An 18,743-nucleotide genomic window follows, 5' to 3' on the forward strand; every position below is an offset into this window, starting at 1 on the left:
ACCATGAGAACATATGCTGGCAGCTGCTGTCATCAGACAAATGGCATCTCCAGATCTGGCAGATTTTGCATTCAATAAAAAGGGGTAGTTCCATCATTTTCAAGTTCTAAACCAAAGGATTCATCTGATGAATCTGACTTGCACTGCAAGTCTGGATTGTTACCCTGAGAGGATGAATCAGCGTAGTCTGTTGTTACTGTGGTCTCACACATCAGATTATAAAAAGATTCACTACAGTAAAATCTCTAATCTGAGGATAAATAACAGATTAGTAACACATCTGTATTTTTTAAATGTTTAGCAACAAACCTGAATTCTAGTGGGTGCACAGACTAAATGTTTCCATGGCAAGCTTAAATGGCTCCAGCTTTCTGAAAGCCCACAGCCACTTACTGCAACTCTTCAAGAGCTGTGGGCTCACGGTTAACTTCAGGTGTCCAACGACAAAACTTTGGGAAACCTGCATGGAATCTACTCTCTCATTAGTGTCTCCAATTCTACTGAGCTGCAGCACTCAAACTAAACTCACATTATCCTACTGGCGTTTAGCCCAGAACAGCAAAATAAAGAGCTTTAAGTCCTGCCAAAATATTTTCTGCTCAAATGAAACAGTTGTATCATTTCTGAGGGCTAAAAAACATAGGCAGCCACCGATTAGTTAGGTATATTGGTTTTACAGCTACACGCCAGCATCAAACAGCTTTGAAACAGAGACCTCCATGAGACCATCCGGGCCAAATATCCAGGTTTTGTTCACCTTTCGCATTTAAGGAATTCCAAGGTGTTTCTCTAGACTGTCCTTACCTCCTGAAGTGAAAGAAGCGGCAGAAGACGGTGGAGTCCCTCTGCTCCTTGTTCTTGCGGTAGCTGTCCAGGCGGCACTCCCTGCACTTGTGCAGGTGAGGGGCGATGTTATTGCAGGAGCCGTCCTGCACAAACGCCTCTCCGCTCTGCTGCAGCTTCTTCACTTTAGCAGCATCAGACAAAATGGACTTGCGAACAATTACTGCAGAGAAGAGCAGCCAGGATTAGAAAAGCCTCAGTTTTTCACATGGGAATGCCAGCAAATGTATTTTTAGTGAGAGATCCACCTCAACTTTTCTTGCAAGTTTCACATTACATTGAAACAATGTTATGCTAAAAATATTTGCAGTTGGCAGAAACCTCTCCTCCAGTCAGCAGAAACTGTCTCAAGCTGCAGCTCCAGTGGAGTCTCGCAGTCTGTGGACCCAAGTTTAAGAGCTTGTTTCACTTTTACACAGAGGAGCATCTTGAAAAAAACAACTGTTTTTAAAGGAAGTTCTTCAGCCAGAGTTGGAGTCCTAAGCAGATTAGGGTATGCAGCAACCAGATTTCACAAGAAATGGGGACAGAGTACAACCTGGCCATTTCTCAGTCCTGTTTTCCTCCTCCTTATGCAATAGCTTTCAGCATCTTACTGCAACAGATGCCAAACATTTTTCTTCCTCCTACATTGCCAGCGAGGCCTTGCAGGGGACACAAGAGTGACTGCTTGGCTGGCTGTGTATCCATGCTAATTATGGAATAGCACATGGTAATCCTAGACCAAGCAACACGAGACAGGAAAAATAAAGAGGTGGGTATGTAGGGGGATTGCCAGAACCCTGAACAATCAGCAACACCACCTGATGCACAGCAGGACACATGACACCAGGAGTTCAGCTCCTTAAACAAGCACAGCCTTTCCCCTCCCATCCCATGTGAAAACCCAAAGAGCTCACAAAATAGAGAAGAGGAACAAGGTGGGTGGTTTTGGGGCTGCACAGGTTTTGATTTTTAGTGGTGGAGGGTGGATTTTTGTTTGTTTTGCTCTCATGACAGTTTTTACATGAAAGCCCCCCTTGAACAGAGCTTTGTTGAGGACAACTTCCATCCTTCACCATGTTTGTAAAATTTAGGACCATTGCTAAAAGGAAATCTCAATATGCCATCAGCATCTGTATTCCAAACAGAACCTTGTTTTTGTAACCTCTTTTGCCATTCTGTTCTTGCATATATTTTGTAACAACCTATTTCTAAAAATAATTAGTCCTTTTCCTTTATCAGGAAAGGTTGTTTCTCCAGTCTACTGCATTCCCCTTATAAAAGCACATACAAATGACTCAAATTCCTGATTTACACACACAATTTGAATATAATTTTTTGCATATGTAACAAATTATCTACTTCTAAGTAGCTAGACAGAAACTACAAGAACTTTCAAATGACAGGAAACTTTAGAAACACTTACTATTATCCTGGACCTTGGCACTTCCAGACCAAAAGCTTTCACTTTCACTTCTGTCACAAAGTATCTCATTTGAATTTCTTCTAATAAAAAACTCCATGTCTGCAAGTTCATCAATCTTGTTTCCCTTGTGGCTGCTGTGGCTGTTGCAGCTGCTTTGTGATTTAACCCCACACTCATTGAAGGACAGAAGATGAGCATCAGAGGTTGAGGGTCTGCAATCTAAAGTTCGCTGCAGTTCAACAGTGCCACAGCCTCTGGGTATTGCTATGGAAGGGTTGGGATGCTGCAACTGTTTTACAGAAATGCATTCCTTGGGAAAGTTTGTTGTGGCCTTCATAAAAGGTTCATTAGTATTCTTCATGTTGGTTCCCTTTTCATTAGCAGAATCAGTCAAAGATGAAGATCTTGAGGTTTTCAAAGAGGTATATTTACCATTTTGATCACTAGGATTTTGTGTTTGCTCTTTAGACATAAACCCCACTTTAGGAAAGGCTGTCAGATCTTCTGTCAATGGTTTAACTCCAGTATTAAGACAGGAAGGATGAGTTTCTGGTAAGCTTCGTCTACATGTGCTGAAACAAAACATGCAATAATTAGGAAAAAACCCACAAACATATCAAACAAATCAGAGCATCAGCTGCTCAATCTAGCCACACTTAAAGCTTGAAAGAAAAAATTAGGTTATTTAAGTGCTTTTAAGAGTTCTGATGTATAAGTATTTTAAATTTTGTGTGAGGCTAAATAGGTTTATGTTTTTTAGGTGTTTTAGCCGAGTTAGATTTTTTTTTTTAGTTAGGACAACAAAGCTTTACACCCATGTAGGCACACACAGATTTGGTTATTGGTGCTACTCCACCACCTCCTCTCACAATTAAATAGTTGCTTTCTCATTTTCTCCATGCAACTGCTGAATAACCAATTGCATTTCAGTTGCATGTCTGTGGCAAGATTCTCAAGGAACTTCTGACTAGCAGCACAAATCAATATGCTGGAGACTGTAAAATCTCTTACAGTTTTTTAAAAGGTTATTTTGTATTTCCCACATTCAGCATGTGAGACACCCCAAACTGGCAGAAAAATCCCTATTAGCACTCCCAATTTAGGTTTTCCTGTCACACATCTATTACATCTATTTTGTGACAGAACTGCAGGTAACAAGCTCAAAGGCACTGGTGTTCAACAGAAATAAAACTGAGAACCTGTAGTTGATATGAAAGAAAGCAGACACCTGTCTGAACCTGTTCTGGTTTTCTTGGGGGCAGGAAAGAAATGCATTTGACAAAGCAGGCACTACCACACCTGAGTATCCATTTACAGATGGGTACAATGAAGCAGTGACACTGGCCTAGGGACACTAGGGACATTGAAGGGTCACTTCCTTAAAGATAAATAAGAACATGGCATCAAGAAGTAAATTACATATCCAGGGCAAACAAGTCTAACACTTTTCTTTGCTGGTATTACAGAAGAGGAGTTACTATAGCTCTTAAAATGACCTCAGTGCTAAGAATAAGAATTGTTTTTGGAGTAAAGAAATCTGAGCAAGCATAAAACTGCTTCCTTACCCCTGAGGAGTTTCTGCACCAAGGTTGGGTGGTGAGTTGGCTGGCAGGGGCAGGCCTGGGTGCCTTTGGTCTTTATTTGCAGGAGTACATCCCAGCAGTGCTTCACCCAGCACAGTTGGTACTGACTGCACGTGTCCCTGACTGGGAGAAACCTGCAAGGGAGATTTTAAGTTAGGAAAATTAGGGAAAACAAATTTTGGCTTTGCAGGGTTCAGCCTGAAAGGAAAAACATATTAATACTCATCCTAGCATGTTTAATAACACCAATAAAGAATCACTCAGTTCATGAGGTGGAAAGACTTTAAAGTCTCCTTTTAAACCTTATAGGTTCCATGAAAGACTGTTCATGCTAATTCATTTCCCCCCCCCCCAGTTAACAAAAGACTTTTTGGGGGAAGCATATTAAGCAAGTGGAAAGGAAGACAGAAAGCTCTGCTCTTTGTAACTGCCAGTGCAACAATGTCTCTAAAGTAATTGCAGCAGCTGGCAGTCAGATTTCTGAGCTCAGCTGAAAATACCAGAGAAAAATCAAAACTGTGAAGTCTGACAGCATTACCAAAGATCTAGATGTGAACTTTCTTGTAGCAAGAAAATCTTTGCACCAGAATTCTAGAAAGTGTTAAGTAAAGAAATCCTACATTGATTAAATCACCATCCTAAGAAATTTGTAATTAATTTAGGAATACAACAGGCCTACCAAATTAGCAACTCTCTTTAGAACAGTAGCTTTTCTGTAGGGGTCCTTCCACAGCTCCAACATCCATATTTTACTCCCACATGCTTCACTTACTGCTGGGCAGTTACACTACAGGCTTGTTAGCATCAGTTCCAAAATATTTCCTTTTTATTTTGGTATTACACAGCTGTCAGGCACCAAGTCAAGCTCTCAGAAAAATGCTGCAGATAATTAACTCCACACATACTAACAAAAAATAAGTCTTCAGCTAATCACTCCCACGTAACTCACATAAACCAAAACCAGAGTAACAAACAGCTTCTCATTTCCTTACTAGAAAGCACACTCACTGTAACCACTTCGAAAAAATTGTTGCAAGGCATTTCCCAAAGAATACAAAGTGATAAATTATCCAGGCCTTTGAAGGAAGGCAGACTGGAATATGAGAAGAAAATAACTTCACTACTTTAGGGAAAAACTATAGTAAAACAAGTTATGAATTCAGATCATGGTAATTCTTCAGCAGGGCATTTGGAATGTGAAATACAGACCAGCTTTGTGTGTCAAGCAGGCTACTCAATGACTGAATTATGCAGAAAACTGAAGAAAGGCAAACTTGAGCACCAAAAACTGCTAAACGTACCCAAGCAGAAGCCGTGGAAACACAGGACTGCAATCCTTTGCTACTCCATTCTGCCCTGCTGCACGCTCTTCCTCAGCAGTAAATAAAGGACAGGGCACACTCTTAGTTTAGGCTCTTATCCTGTGCTTGTTACCTCATGCTGGTTCTTTGTGAGATCGTTAAAGACTGCTAATGATTATATCCTGCCATTAGCCAGATCTGCCCAGCTGACTACACGGGACTGACTGCACAGAAATAACACAGGCCACTCCCTCCCATTCCAGTGCTTCCTGAAGACTGGTTACTCCTGCCTAAAATGCAGGTTTTGGTCTGAAACACAGCGGCAAAATTACAGGGCAAGTTTGAAGTACTGTTCTTCAGCCAAACCATGATTTTTCACTTGCATTTCTACATTCAAGATACCCAGATTGTCTTTTGACCTTGGACAGTTTGTCACTCACAAAAGAAATAAAAGTAGACATGAGAGTACTCAAAAAGTCACATCCTCCTTCTGTACTGAAACAACCTTGAACTGCTGCTCGGGCAGCTTGAATCCTCAAAGCATCCAAGTGCACCTGAAGGTTTTGGGTTCAAGTATAAAAGAGTTAAGGTAAGAACATGAAAAGCAAAGGTTATAAATTTCAAAACTCCTTTGTGCTTTCTTCCACTGCAAGATTACATGACCAGGCAGACCAACTCCTAAGCAGAAGGAAGGGGCAAAAAGCAGAGTTGAAACCACCCTAAACAAACAAAAAAATCAAACAAACAAAAACCTCACCAAACCACCAAGACTCAAGGCTTAGTAGCTCTTACTCCAATTATCACGAGGCAAGATGTTCAACTCATGCCCAGGCAAGTTGGAAAGAACTCAACACACCCTCCAAGGGATTATATACTTATCATTCTACTTTCCAATCTAATCCTTATTTAAGATGTTTTGAGAAGCAACAATCCTTATGTAACAGCCATATATAAGAGAGCAAGACACTACCTCAGGAGAAGATTTTGTGTATTTAGCATCAACACTTCCACTGTTCTCAGATGACTTCCTTTTCACACCCCCAATTCTTTTTGATTTGTCTGGAAGAGAAGGTGATCAAGATTAGTCTATCACAAATAACCTACTTAGTGTTTGAAGGACAAGAAGTAACAAGTCTTACCACATTTTCCATTGTTGTCATAAATGATTTCAACATGAATTAATTCTGGATCAAGAGTTTTTAAAGCTGGAATCTTGAAAAAGACAGGAAACAGAAGAAGCCATTTAGAGAGGTGAAACTCTACTTAAATATATTCATCTTCAATGTGGTGGTATGTACTAAGCTTAGACAGTTAACTTTTAGGTTCTCTGAATACCAAGCTGAATTTAACCACATACCATGTGACAGTGTCTTTGCATAAAAACACAAACTGCTGCTTGAGAGCACTGTCTGCACAGCACAGAGAGCAAAGAAACCAAGATCATGTTTGTTTCCCTCTTAGAATAAAAATTCCAGGTCTCTCTCATTTTTCATAGGACACCTGTTCTTTAATAAACTACCAGCAGCATCAAGAAACACTTTGGGTTATATTGTTCTGCACTACACTAAACACCCATGTTTAAAGACTACAGTAAAGACAGAAATAAAAATGGTGATAGTGGAGACACAAATAAAAGTTTGCACTTATTCTCCATATCTGTTTGTAAACCACAGCAACTGGCTCCTACCTCCTGACAGTTGACTTCCAGAGTTCTTGTAGCTGGATTACCATTGACAACAACTGCTGTGAACCACTGAGTGGAAGGGTCCAGGCTATAAATCCTAATTTTTGAACCAATGATATTTTTTCCACCTACAAAATTAGGAAAAAAAAAAAAGCTTAAGAAAAGGGAGGCATGAAGATCACATTTATCCAAATGAATTTTTCCTATCCTTCCAGTATGGGAAATGAAATCTGTAAGCTGTAATATTTACCTTTCCATAAAAGTAATTCCCTGCATGTGCAAGCACAACTACAAATATGCTGGTATGAACCTAGTAATTAAGAATTTAGAGCTGGCAAAAATAATTTTAAATTTGACTGAAAAAGGAAGCATTTATACAACACCCTGAAAGTTTCCAATAACAAACAACAAACTGGAAAAAAAATCATGTTACTTTAAACAATAAGCTCAAAATTTTTGAGAACTGCTACAAGTTTGATCTATTTCACAAGTACCAGCCCCTCTATATGGGCCTGAATTACATACTCACTCTTACAAAAGAGATACTTGAAACTTAAAACATCCACAATCCTCCACATTTTGCATTCACCGCTGTGAGAGTAAAATCAGTATTTTTAAAAAGCTTTTATTCCCTAGAACAGATTACCAATTAATTAAACCAACAGTGAAAGGATTTCCCTTTGGACTTGAGCACTTATTGCCAGTTTTCCCCTCCACAGTATGCTCGTACCTTGGACCAAGCGTGTCTCATCAAGGTGTTTCTTAACCAGAGCCTGAATTTCTTCATTTACATTTTGATCATCCTTAAGAGAAAGCCTGGAACTGTCCATATCCTATTTCAAGAAAAAAAAAAAAACTACATTGAAGATAATGCTTTTAACAAAATCCCACGGTATTTAAAAACAAGATGGCAGCAATTCATACAAATGCATTTCTCATTAATCTGTTCCCCATTAGTTCTAGAATGCTGGACTGGAGGAAGATCATTTCTTATCACTAATTCACAACAAGCATCTGCAAGAGAAACTGAAGTGAGCTCTCCAAGTCTACTTTAATATTGTTCTGAAAATAACCCAGCTTTGTTGTACTCCATTGGTAGTGAGCAATAAGTAAGTGAACCATCCATTCTTAACTTAGGATTTTAAGTTCTCAGAAGCAGCAGCATATTTGTCCTGAGCAGATGCAAATGAAATATCTTATGTTTCTATTTATGATAATGCCAAGATCCAGTCCCTCTCAAGCCCCCATTATAAAATGTTTATATGAATGAGAACAGCCAGCTACATTTAAATTACTTATAATTCTTCAACATAATGTACGTGTATTACTTTTTCCACTCCAATTTTTGAATGAGAATTGTTTCTGAAAGGGAAAGGTCACAGCAAGTTTCCACCCAAGGCTCAAAGAGTGCAAATAAGAAAAGGGTTTGGGGTTGGGTTTCTTTTTGTCCCAGGCACTGCACTGATAGTTCTAAGAGGCAGAAGACTAAAGAACTACAAGTCAGTAAATTGCTATTCAAGATGCCAGTAAAGCAATATTTTCCACTGCAGTGCTGAGATAAGGCTTCTGCAGAAGGAGATCTTGACCCTGCTGTTGAGCCAACATAAGCAAGACAACCATCTACAACTCAAAGTTGGCTTTTAGTGACCATCTTGCCAGTTCCTCTAAAAAGCTTCTCTATCTGTTTACTGTTAAGTCAAAGTAGAACACTAATGATGGCACTACTTGCAGTCTCAAAATGAGACAACCATTACTACTTGTATTTCAGATTGTTTACAGGTCTTGAAAATAGTTCCCTAGAAAGGCCAAACCCTTCCAAACACCTGCCCAGGGACAATTCCTTCAACCCACCTATACCTAATTTTCACTAACAAACTTTCCTCTGGAGCTCAATAAAGGGACTGTAATTCAACCATCTCATTTGCATTCTGCCCAATTCCTCATTTGTTTAGGATTAGCAGTGATGTGCTTCTGTTAAAGAGCAAGATTTATGCCAGACATTCCTGCACATCCCTGCACAGTAACCACAGTCATGTTCAGAAGAACAAAGGGAAATTATTCCAAGTTATCCCCAAAATCAGCATGAAACTGCTGTCACCTGAGGTGACTGTCCTAGCACACTCCCTCATCCAGCTCTCCTAAGTGACCCTGTCCTGAATCTGCTCCAGAGGGTTTTTAGTCACACACATTACATTCAGAACTGCTATTTTGAGTTACAGAAATAAACACCTACTACATGCATCTGAAGCTTGCATTTTGATTACGTTATCCTGATGCATCATAAATATCAAGATAAGAGATTCATTTTTCATGATAAGAGATTCATTTTTCATCTTTACAATGCCAATCAAGATTACCTGGATGGGCGTCAAGAGGTCCTTAGAAAGAAAAACACATTTCTCTTCACCCAGGTAGCGCACTGAAACAAGTGATCCCATTCCAGCTTTGTCCACTAAAGATTTATAGGTCTAAAAAAAGTGATAAACATGCTCTCAGAGTAAGAAGATCTCATCATTCATAATTTGCATTTAAAACAATTAATTTTGCTTCTATTTCTCTGTTAAGTTACCACATCTACATGCAACTCTTGAAAACAAAACAGTTTCCAATAAAACTTCTAATACACACCTCATGAAAGTTACTGGACTCCACTTGAAATTAATTTTATATATTAGCATGACTTAGGAATTCAGGTGCAGGTGGCCATCATTAGCAATTAATCATTCATGTCCACATGAAAAATTCATTAATACAATAATCCTAATTGCAGATATATTACTAATAAACCTCCTCATGGTAGACTGTGGAAATAACTAGCAAATCAATCAATGTCTAAAGCATAGTTTACATTAAAGTTCTCAAAACCTGTGCAACACTGATACCTTAATTTAGGCACATGATGATTTGGACAGCCTCACAGTTGTTGGAATACTACAGTGCAATGAAGAAGTTGTGTTTAGGTATACCAAAGGCTTTAAGAATAGACAAGAAACAATTTTAGTTTAAAAGCTTCTGAACACTTCCTAATGTTTCAAAATTAAATTTTGTCTAGCAACAGTAACAGATTTGAGAGGGCAGGCACCAGGAGCCTGGAACAACAGAAGTGGTTAAGAGTAATTCCTCCCTACCTGAAAGGTCTAACTGTGCCCCATTTAAAAAAAGAAATAGTTCTGATAGAAGATGGCCTCTCCTTGATCAGTCCTTTAAAAATCCAACCGGATACTCTTTCTTGTCTTCACCTCAGTTAGGACAGCACTGGCAAAGGGACAAGATCCCCACAGGAGGAACAAGAGTCTCTCCAGGACTAACTGGGTGTTACAAGGTTTCTACAAAGTTACTCCATTTCTCAGAAACACATACTCCCATATACTTGAACCAGTAAGCTGTGATTACGTTTCAAATAAATTAATCCACACATCTCTTTTGTGACCTCTGCTTTGCTGCCCTGTGTGATGACAAAGGGAGAAAAAGTCTTTTTTTTTTTTTTTTTTTTTTGCCAAGGCAAGATCCAGGACTGGCCTACATTTGATCCTACATCTTCCTTTGCACAATGACCTTTGAAACATGTTTCCTGCATGAACTAACACATCAAACGCTTCAGGAAGAAAACCTTACGCCAAAACTGAAGACAAGAAGAAAACCTGATGCCAAAACTGAAGACAAGTATCCAGTAAGAAATAGTCAGATACTTGGAAATGGACAACAGCTAATCTTAAATATGAAGGTTTTCAGAACAAGCTGTCAGCAAAGTCTACCAAAGAAACTGCTGATATTAATGCACAGCCCAGGAAATAAAATTAGGGATTTATATTTCCACTTCCTTTCCCATTCTATTGGGTCCTACTTGCAATAAACATAGGCTTAGATTGACTTTGCTTAAGAAATACCAGCTGAAAGGCAGCAATATGAATTACAATGCACACTTTATACCTAGCAAAGTTAATAGTATTAAAACACAGCTTCAGCATAATTCAGGTTCAGCAAGTTTACATGTTCACATCTTTACTTTCCTCACTACTTTCTTGAGCAGCAATATCCAGTGTAGTCAAGTACAACTGTACTGGCTGAATGTATTAAGAAATGTTCCCTGTTCACCTCCCCTGGCTAATTTGCCTATTCAGCCATGCATGGCAGGTACAGAAAGCTTAGTTCTTGTACAGTATAGCTCAGCTGTTTGTATGCAGAAAATCTAAATCTCACAAATCATTCATGCCAAACAGGCACCACATAAGAGAAATCTGCATTGTTTTTGTCTCAGGGTCAAGAATCACCATAGCATTAACTTGAGGCAGAGTCAAAAACTTTAAAAACAGAGGCTATCTTTAGAAACCTGTTATTCATACTTTTTCTCTCTATTTTTAACAGAAATTTCATGGAAGAAGAAACAAAACACGAGACTAGAGGGAGAATGAATTAACAATATACAGAACAGTGGTTTGAGAAAGAGGCAAAGTCTTACAAATACATCCTTGTGTCCACCAACTTCAAATGCTGATGAGCTCTGTCAGCTCGAGCTGCACAAAGATTTTTCTTCCTTCCCAAGACACCCAGGAAGGAGGCTGCACTCAAAATTCACACTGGTGACAACACTGTCCCCAGAAGGTTTAACTGCAGAACCTAAGTGAATCAAGCCAAGAGTGTACTTGCCATTGCAGGCCACTGGACAGGGGGCATGGACTGGGTTTTTCTTTCAGCCAACACCAGCTTTTGCTCCACCAGGAATGCTATCATCAGCCGGCTGTAGACCTCTATCCATCTTCGCTTTTCCCAGGATTCATCATCAAATTCTACACAAATCTACAGAAAGGAAGCAACAAATGAGTGACTGCCTATAAAATTCAGATACATTCAACATGGAAAAGATAAAAACACCAATTTACTCAAAAATAAAGTCATTAAATGTACTTATAATTCCAGCATGATTATTGCCTGTCGCATAATCGAGCATCCAAGGTTGACCCAGTATTTTATAAGTAACAGTCAATGTTAATTGGTTTATCATCATTACTGTCACATAAAAAAATAGTATTTATATTTAACTTTACAACTTCCCATCTCAAAGTTTTATGCTGCTCAAGGATAGTTAAATATGCTAACATTGTCACTGGTATTTACAAACAAAAAAAAATACACACACCACCCCCTAAAAAGTCCACTAAAACTAAAGGACTGCCTGCAGTAGTGGCAGATGGGTTTTCCACAAACTCCGGAGCACTGGAATACACAAGCTGGTTGTTTTCCAGAAACACTTTAAAAATACCAATCCCAAAGAATAACTTCAGCCAATTTATTGAAAGCACAAATGACAGCTGCACAGTAAAGGTGATCAAATTATGTAACATGAGGAAGGCCACTTCCTGAATGCTTTTAACTGTTATTTATACTTGTGAATTTCAGAAACAACTAGACAGTTTTTTCAAAAGGAAAACAACTTCATGGCAAAAATATGAAGGCTTGACCAATGTCTTTGGCATAGAATTACCTAATTTCAAAGGCAACGTGGGAGATCAGCAAATTATTGGGAAAGACCACAAATACAACTCTGCCTAAATACAGAAAATGGAACATCTTGGTAGAAGACTCTGCTCTTGGAAAAATCATTCCTTCTTCCCAAAGAACACAGCAATCTAGCCTAAATGCATCTAACAAACAGCACAGAAATCTCACTTGAGTGAATCTCAGAAACATTTCCTGATGTTTTATCGTCCCTCTCAGGGGAAAGGCAAGTGAAAACATGCACACAAACAGCACTACCACAGCCAGGAGTCATAGAACTAATGGGTGCAGAAATGAACTTAGTAATTTTGAGGTGCACAGAAACAATGAAAGAGATAAGCAAATAACAACCAGAATAGCTTGTTTTGTCTACTTCATCAACACTGCACACGCGGGAAAACACAGCTGAGAAAATAATTTCAACAGCAGTTGACAGTCCTTCCATACAAAATAAAAATCGAAATAAATACTTCTACCCTTTCACAGGAGTAACACTAAATTCCTCCCTCTCAGTCCATTATTATTTCGGGCCTTTCATGTTTGCACAGAGATAAGGAGATGGGATACGTTTTGCTACAACGCTCTCCACGCCTCTGTTGCCCACTCTGCAACTCGTTTAACACTTCAACCGGAGAACCCATCAAGTCAATAGCTTCTGGCAGAACCGTAACCAGATACAAAGCTCACAATAAAGTCCCCATCAGCACCTGCTTCTTCGCCTTTGCAGAAAAAGTCCCTGCGAGTTTTGTGCGCCAAGAATCTCCTCCTCACTACCAGCACGGCACAGGGCGTAGCCCCGCGCCCAAAAATGGACAAAGCTCCACCCCTACCGCAGATGCACAACAACAAGCCGATAACAAAGTTTACGTTTTCAAAAAAAGAGTTGGAAACATCCAAAGCTCCGTTTCGTTTGACAAGGAAAGCGTGCTTCTTCGGTTAATCAGAGGTAACTAAGTTCTCGTTACCAAAAGAGAGGAAGTAAGAGTTAAAATGTAAAGATGGTGCTGGTTTTGCTGTCACAGGACACAATGTTCAAGATGCCGCTGCTACAATGGAGTTTTGTCCTTGGGGACTAAGCACTCAGTCTACACTCTAGTTAAAGTGCCCAGACATGGCTGAATACTTTTAATGACTCCAGTTCCCAGAAAAAAAAGGCCCTTATTAACTTCACAGCCAAACTGCAAACTTCGCTTGACTTCCACACGAAATACACAGCTAACTAATTACACCGCTCTTGCAACAACTATGTGCTCAAAAACCCACTTGGTAATCATTAATAAGAAGAGGCCACCATGCAAAAAGAGTCCGAGAGACCTCCAACACCAGGCATAAATTCGGTGCGACTTTAAATACCTAAGTACTTGCTCATAACCAAGGAGCAGGAAAGAAAAGTCACCAATCCCAACAACATCGGAGGGTTCCGGTTTTAACTCTGTGGACAAAAACCTGTTCACAACTGGTAGATCTTAAACTACCTTTAGTTAACAAACCATAGGCACAGTGGGTGCGGTAAAAACCTGCTTTTCAAAATGCCGGTGGAAGAAAGCACATTTATAATTAGCTAGAGATGATTTGCGGCATTAGTACAAGCACATGGGGGACTCGGGCAGGGGCGCACATTTCCAAACGTGCTGGCCCAGACGCCGTCTCCCCTGCCCCCGACAGCAGCATGGGCACACACGTGCACACACACCCACACCAACTTCCCCGGCCACACTCGCTCTCGAGTTAGCAGGTCCCTCTCGAAGTTCCTGGTTACCTTCAGGTCTTGTTTGGATATGTCCGTGTGTGACACAGCCCGGATCCTGCCCGACTTCCAGGGCCATTCCGAGATGAGGCTGGCGTCCCACGTCCTGTCCTCCTCCTCCGACAGGCAGAGGAACCTCTTCCCTACGAGCAGCGACCAGCTCCCCTCGAGCCTCAGCACCATTTTAACTCATCGGGAGGCCTTCGGCGAAGAAAGCGACGGAAGGAGGAGAGGAACACACAGGGCAGGGCGGTGAGCGCTTCCTCCTTCCTCTCCCGGCCGCCCCCCCCCCCCCCCCCCCCGGCCCGCTTCTCCAAGCGGCTCCAGCCGGACCCCTGGAAACCCACAGGTCACCCCCCCTCCCACGGTCCTGTTAATCACCACTCGGCGAGGGTGGGACACCACAAGGTATTTCCATGAACAGCTGCAGCGCAGCTCCCGGCCATTCCCACCCCCGCCGCCTCTTTGTTTCCTCCTCCGAGGAGCCAAAGCGCCGGGCGGCAGCCAAAGGGAAGGAGCAGGCGACCAGGCCAAGCTCCTTCCGTCTCACCAACACCCCGGCCGGCTCACCCGGGCAGACCTCCAGCCCTGTCCCTGCCCTCACCTGCTCCCCCCCGGCCCCGCTGCCGGCGCACCCCGCAGTCACACCGGGCACGGCTCCCGCTGCCCTCCTCCCCCCCGCCCCGACCGCCGCCGCGGCCAAGCGACACTGTCGGCGCCGCGCGCACGCCCCCTCACCCGTGCGCGCGCCCCCGTCCCGCGCCTCTATTGGCTGCGCCGCGCCAGCGGGGCGGGGCCCGCAGCGAGTCTCCCGCCGCGATTGGCCCGGGGGGGCGGTGCCCGTGCGCCCGGCCACACCCCCCAAACCGTTGCTCAGCAGATGGCGGATAAAAAAAATAAAAACGATATATCCTTCCGCTTGAGCGTCGAGGAAACGAGTCCCTCGGGGCCAGCCCGCGGAGCGCCCGCAGCCGAGCCCCAAGGGAGGCACGAACGCGTTTTGCGCCGCGGCACCTCCCCAGATCTGTGCTCCCGCCTCGGGAGCGCCGAGCCGCCAGCAGTGGGAACTGCCTTTGGAGGCGGCGGAGGGATTGAAGTCAGGCCAGAGGGCGTGATACGTCCCTTATACGTGCGGCTCGCGGCGTACTCAGATATAGCACAGTGGGCGGTGGCACCTGCGGGGCGTCTTTGCGCATGCGCGCGGGGCGGGACCAGCACCTGCGGGAGCAGCAAAGGCAGCCATCTTGTCATGCTGAGGGGAATGGGGGCAGGCGGGCCTTTTGGGGCAGAGGATAGGACACAGGGTGAAACATCACAAAATCACAACGTTCGCGAGGTTCCTGAGGAGGTTGGCAGGCTGTGGAAGCGCTCTAGTTGTGGTTGGTGTAGGTTGTGTTGCATCAAAAAGCAAATGGCTTCCAGCAGCTCACGCCTTGAACACGAGACCTGTGTGCTCTTAGAAATAACAAGGCAAGATGACACAGTCATAACTGTTTGGCCTGGAAGGGTTCTAGTGTGTTGCTGCCCTCGCAGGGAATAATTTTTTTCTTAAATCTAAACCTATTGCCTTTCGGTTTAAAACTATTCCCAGTGAGAACCAAGCAGTTAAACAGAGACTGTGATATGATGTATCACCATGGATGATGGTGTTCAGCAGTGACCCAAAAAGACACGTAAGGCTTTCCCACCAGAGCATGTAGGAGGAAAAGCCCAAAAGTGCAGAAAGTACCTAAGGGAAAGAAGCTGTTGACTCATCCAGTTTACTAAAATCTCACAGTGCTCAGCTTGTGCTTTTTCCAGGGTTCCTTCCATCACCAGAGGTGTTTGAGCCTCAAAACCCCCCATCAGAGAGCAGTGCAATATTCCTGCAATATTGTGGTGTCATCCTCCATTTCCTCCCAAGAATCCATTTCCACACTTAGGTTAAATGTATTTTTAAAGCCTTTCCCACCATTTTGCCTCCACTGATCATTTGCCTACTACATTTAAACAAACACATTCATGTATGAAATCAAAAGGCGCAAAAAATTTCTTGCATGGATTGATGAGGAAATTGCTGTCTACTCCATGGAAATCAAACAATCCAATTTCTTTGACAACTGTAGGGAATCTCCAATGACTTCTATCAATGAGATGAACTTAATTGCTACAAGTTTCAGCAGGTGGAAACAAAAGAAATAGAAGCAAAAAACAAAAAGATGATAGATAAGCGACTACATGCAGTGTGAAGAGCCACTCGTTAGCTGGCACTGTCATAAAAACCAGGTATGTTTGCCTCTCAGATTTAAATATTTACTGTATAGACCAGACCTGCAAGGTCAAATTTGAGATACCTTATAAAGCAAGCTTGATGTGAGACTACCAAATGATTTGTTTCATTGTATAGACTTGAGGCTTGTGTAGCAGTGGCTGCACAATTGATACATCACACCATGTAGGTTTTGTGTAGCCTCATTATTTAAAGCCCTTAGATTTTCTGCAAAGAGAACACTTGGCCTCAAAGAGTAGATGATTAATACATGCAGAAAGAGGGATGTCAAGCTGCAATGAAGCAATATTAGTCAATGCAATAGATCAAGCTGTTGGTAGCACTCCAGTTGCCTAATAGTATTTTTTTTCCATTAGCTTCAGAATAAAGGAAGGCTTTAAGGAGAGATTTGAACAACATGAATTTAGTGAATGAGCAGCTCCCACATGCAAAGAGTGGCATGGAGATTGGTCAAATGTGCTTTAAAATTTAATGTTTTGGGTAGGTCCCGGCCTAGAAGGCTGAGAGTACTGGATGACATAGTCCACAAATGCTCTTGAAAATGAGCTTACATAGAAAAGAGTGCTAAAAGATGATGTGATTAAAAACAGCATTTTGAATGTACATAAATAAAATGAGTTGGCAGAGAACAGAAGAGAAGATGGGAAAGCAGACAGAACACAAGTTGACAGAAGCCTGGACAAAACTCAATCATCCAGGGTATAAACAAGCTTTCAAAGTCCTGAAAGAGTAGAGGTATTTGAACCCTAGGGGCTAAGTAAAAGTCACATAAATGAAGACTTTTTGCTTTTGAAACAGAGAAAGTAATTACCTACTTGCTTCCCTTCCCTAGAATTCTTCATTTCTTGAAGTTAAATATGGACCAAATAGCTTTCTTAAATTATGTAGCTTCTTTAAAAGTTATAAATTCAAGGTAACCAGTAAAGTCTTGGGCTGAAAAATGAAATACATAAAATTTAAAATTATTACTCTAAACATCTCTGAATTTGCTGCATCATTTAAGGACTTGATTCTCAGTATTATAACCATAAAATACAGTAAAAAAGTACTGTTGTTTTTATTAACTGGTTATTTTATCATCACTTGCAATAGTCTCCACAAAAACTAATGTCTGTTAGAAATATTTTGTGCATATATGCCCACCTTCAGTGTGTCAAGAGAAACATCAAAATGTTCAAAATGTTCAAGTTTCAGGCTAACCCTATTATATTGGCGCAGATGCAACTGTCTCACTCTGCATTATTTACCTCTGGAAAACACAATCCATGTACAAAAGTACTGGGAAAACAAAGCAGTGCAGTAAATAAGCAGATCTGATTAAGCCCCAGAACAGTGGGTTTCAGCATGTTTTTCTGCCTGCAAGAAGTCTTCAGCATAATTTTTTCCAGCTGGCCCTACCTAATAAGTTGAATTGGTAATAGGTAAGCCTTTAGCTCCTACATGAGAAAGGAGTAATCTCTGCAAACAAGAGCTCTTTAAAGAATAACTTCAGAACACACTTGAATAAATTCTTCCTTTCAACCACCATTAAGTAACAGAAAATTTCTCTTGTGCGGGGTATCACTAGGGAAAAAGCAGAAGAGGCTTTGAGGTTTGAATTTAATTATTTGAATTTAATGGTTCAGTTTAAATTGGAATTTAGCAATAAAACTCAATAGCCAATTTTATGCCTAAACAATTGCACATTCAGGCATTTACGCCTACCACTCTGCATAGAAAATCTGGATGTGCTATTCAAATATTTGTGCTTGAAAATTGGCCTCCCACTATCTAGAAGTATTTGATGTCACAGCTACTTTACAAGAAAGGGATGTTTCAGTCAGAGAAGGGGCTATGGATAACATTAACTGTCCTTGCACCGTGTTCTCCAAAGGTGTTTTCTGTCTGAGGGAGCAGATTGTTTTTCAGGGCTCTCCTGCATTTCCACATTAAACCTACCAAGTGTGTGTTCAGCTACAGCAAGCAATGATCACAACAAGATAATATTGTGGATCTGGTTTTTAAAATCTCTGCTGTGGCAATATTTAAGGGTCTCCATTCTCAAACAAAGGTCCTCTGAATAGGGGGCTGTACAAGCACAGAAGAGGAACATGGAGTCCTTTACATTCTAGTGATTAATGATGGAGGTGTAAGGACCTGTAATTAAAGTTGGAAGTGCTTATGGTCAGGCTATGAAACCACCATGTGTGTTAATAGCATAGTGCCAATAGCAGCAGGGCTGTGGGTTTGATCCCTGTGTGGGACATTCACTTAAGGGCTGCACTTGGTGATCCCTGTGGGTTCCCTTCCAAGCCAGAATATTCTGTGAACTGGAAGCAGAGCTTTGGGAGATAACCCATTAGCTCATTTCTCCAGTATGTCTGGAGATGTGATGCTAAAGAATGAGTGAAAATTACCAGAAACTTTCTTATT

The 18,743-nt window shown here is 41.5% G+C and overlaps 1 protein-coding gene across 2 annotated transcripts in view; it reads right to left on the reverse strand.

The window, feature by feature from the left end:
* Positions 1 to 14,817, reverse strand: part of KDM3A (lysine demethylase 3A) — a 29,186-nt gene extending 14,369 nt beyond the window's left edge. The window contains exons 1-11 of one of the 2 annotated variants that reach the window (XM_062494097.1): positions 14,801 to 14,817; positions 14,075 to 14,263; positions 11,467 to 11,616; positions 9,177 to 9,287; positions 7,550 to 7,652; positions 6,823 to 6,947; positions 6,275 to 6,347; positions 6,106 to 6,194; positions 3,817 to 3,968; positions 2,252 to 2,823; positions 805 to 1,006 (exon numbers count right to left, since the gene is read on the reverse strand). In XM_062494097.1, coding sequence (XP_062350081.1) covers positions 805 to 1,006; positions 2,252 to 2,823; positions 3,817 to 3,968; positions 6,106 to 6,194; positions 6,275 to 6,347; positions 6,823 to 6,947; positions 7,550 to 7,652; positions 9,177 to 9,287; positions 11,467 to 11,616; positions 14,075 to 14,245 — 1,748 coding nt within the window. In that variant the 5' untranslated portion in view covers positions 14,246 to 14,263; positions 14,801 to 14,817. Of the gene's footprint in view, positions 1 to 804; positions 1,007 to 2,251; positions 2,824 to 3,816; positions 3,969 to 6,105; positions 6,195 to 6,274; positions 6,348 to 6,822; positions 6,948 to 7,549; positions 7,653 to 9,176; positions 9,288 to 11,466; positions 11,617 to 14,074; positions 14,264 to 14,666; positions 14,701 to 14,800 lie in introns of those variants that run through there. The other variant, XM_062494096.1, reaches the window with a different exon arrangement.
* Between the last annotated feature and the right edge of the window lie 3,926 nt (positions 14,818 to 18,743).

Source organism: Cinclus cinclus, chromosome 5 (assembly GCF_963662255.1).
Source record: "Cinclus cinclus chromosome 5, bCinCin1.1, whole genome shotgun sequence".
NCBI classification, from domain to species: domain Eukaryota; kingdom Metazoa; phylum Chordata; class Aves; order Passeriformes; family Cinclidae; genus Cinclus; species Cinclus cinclus.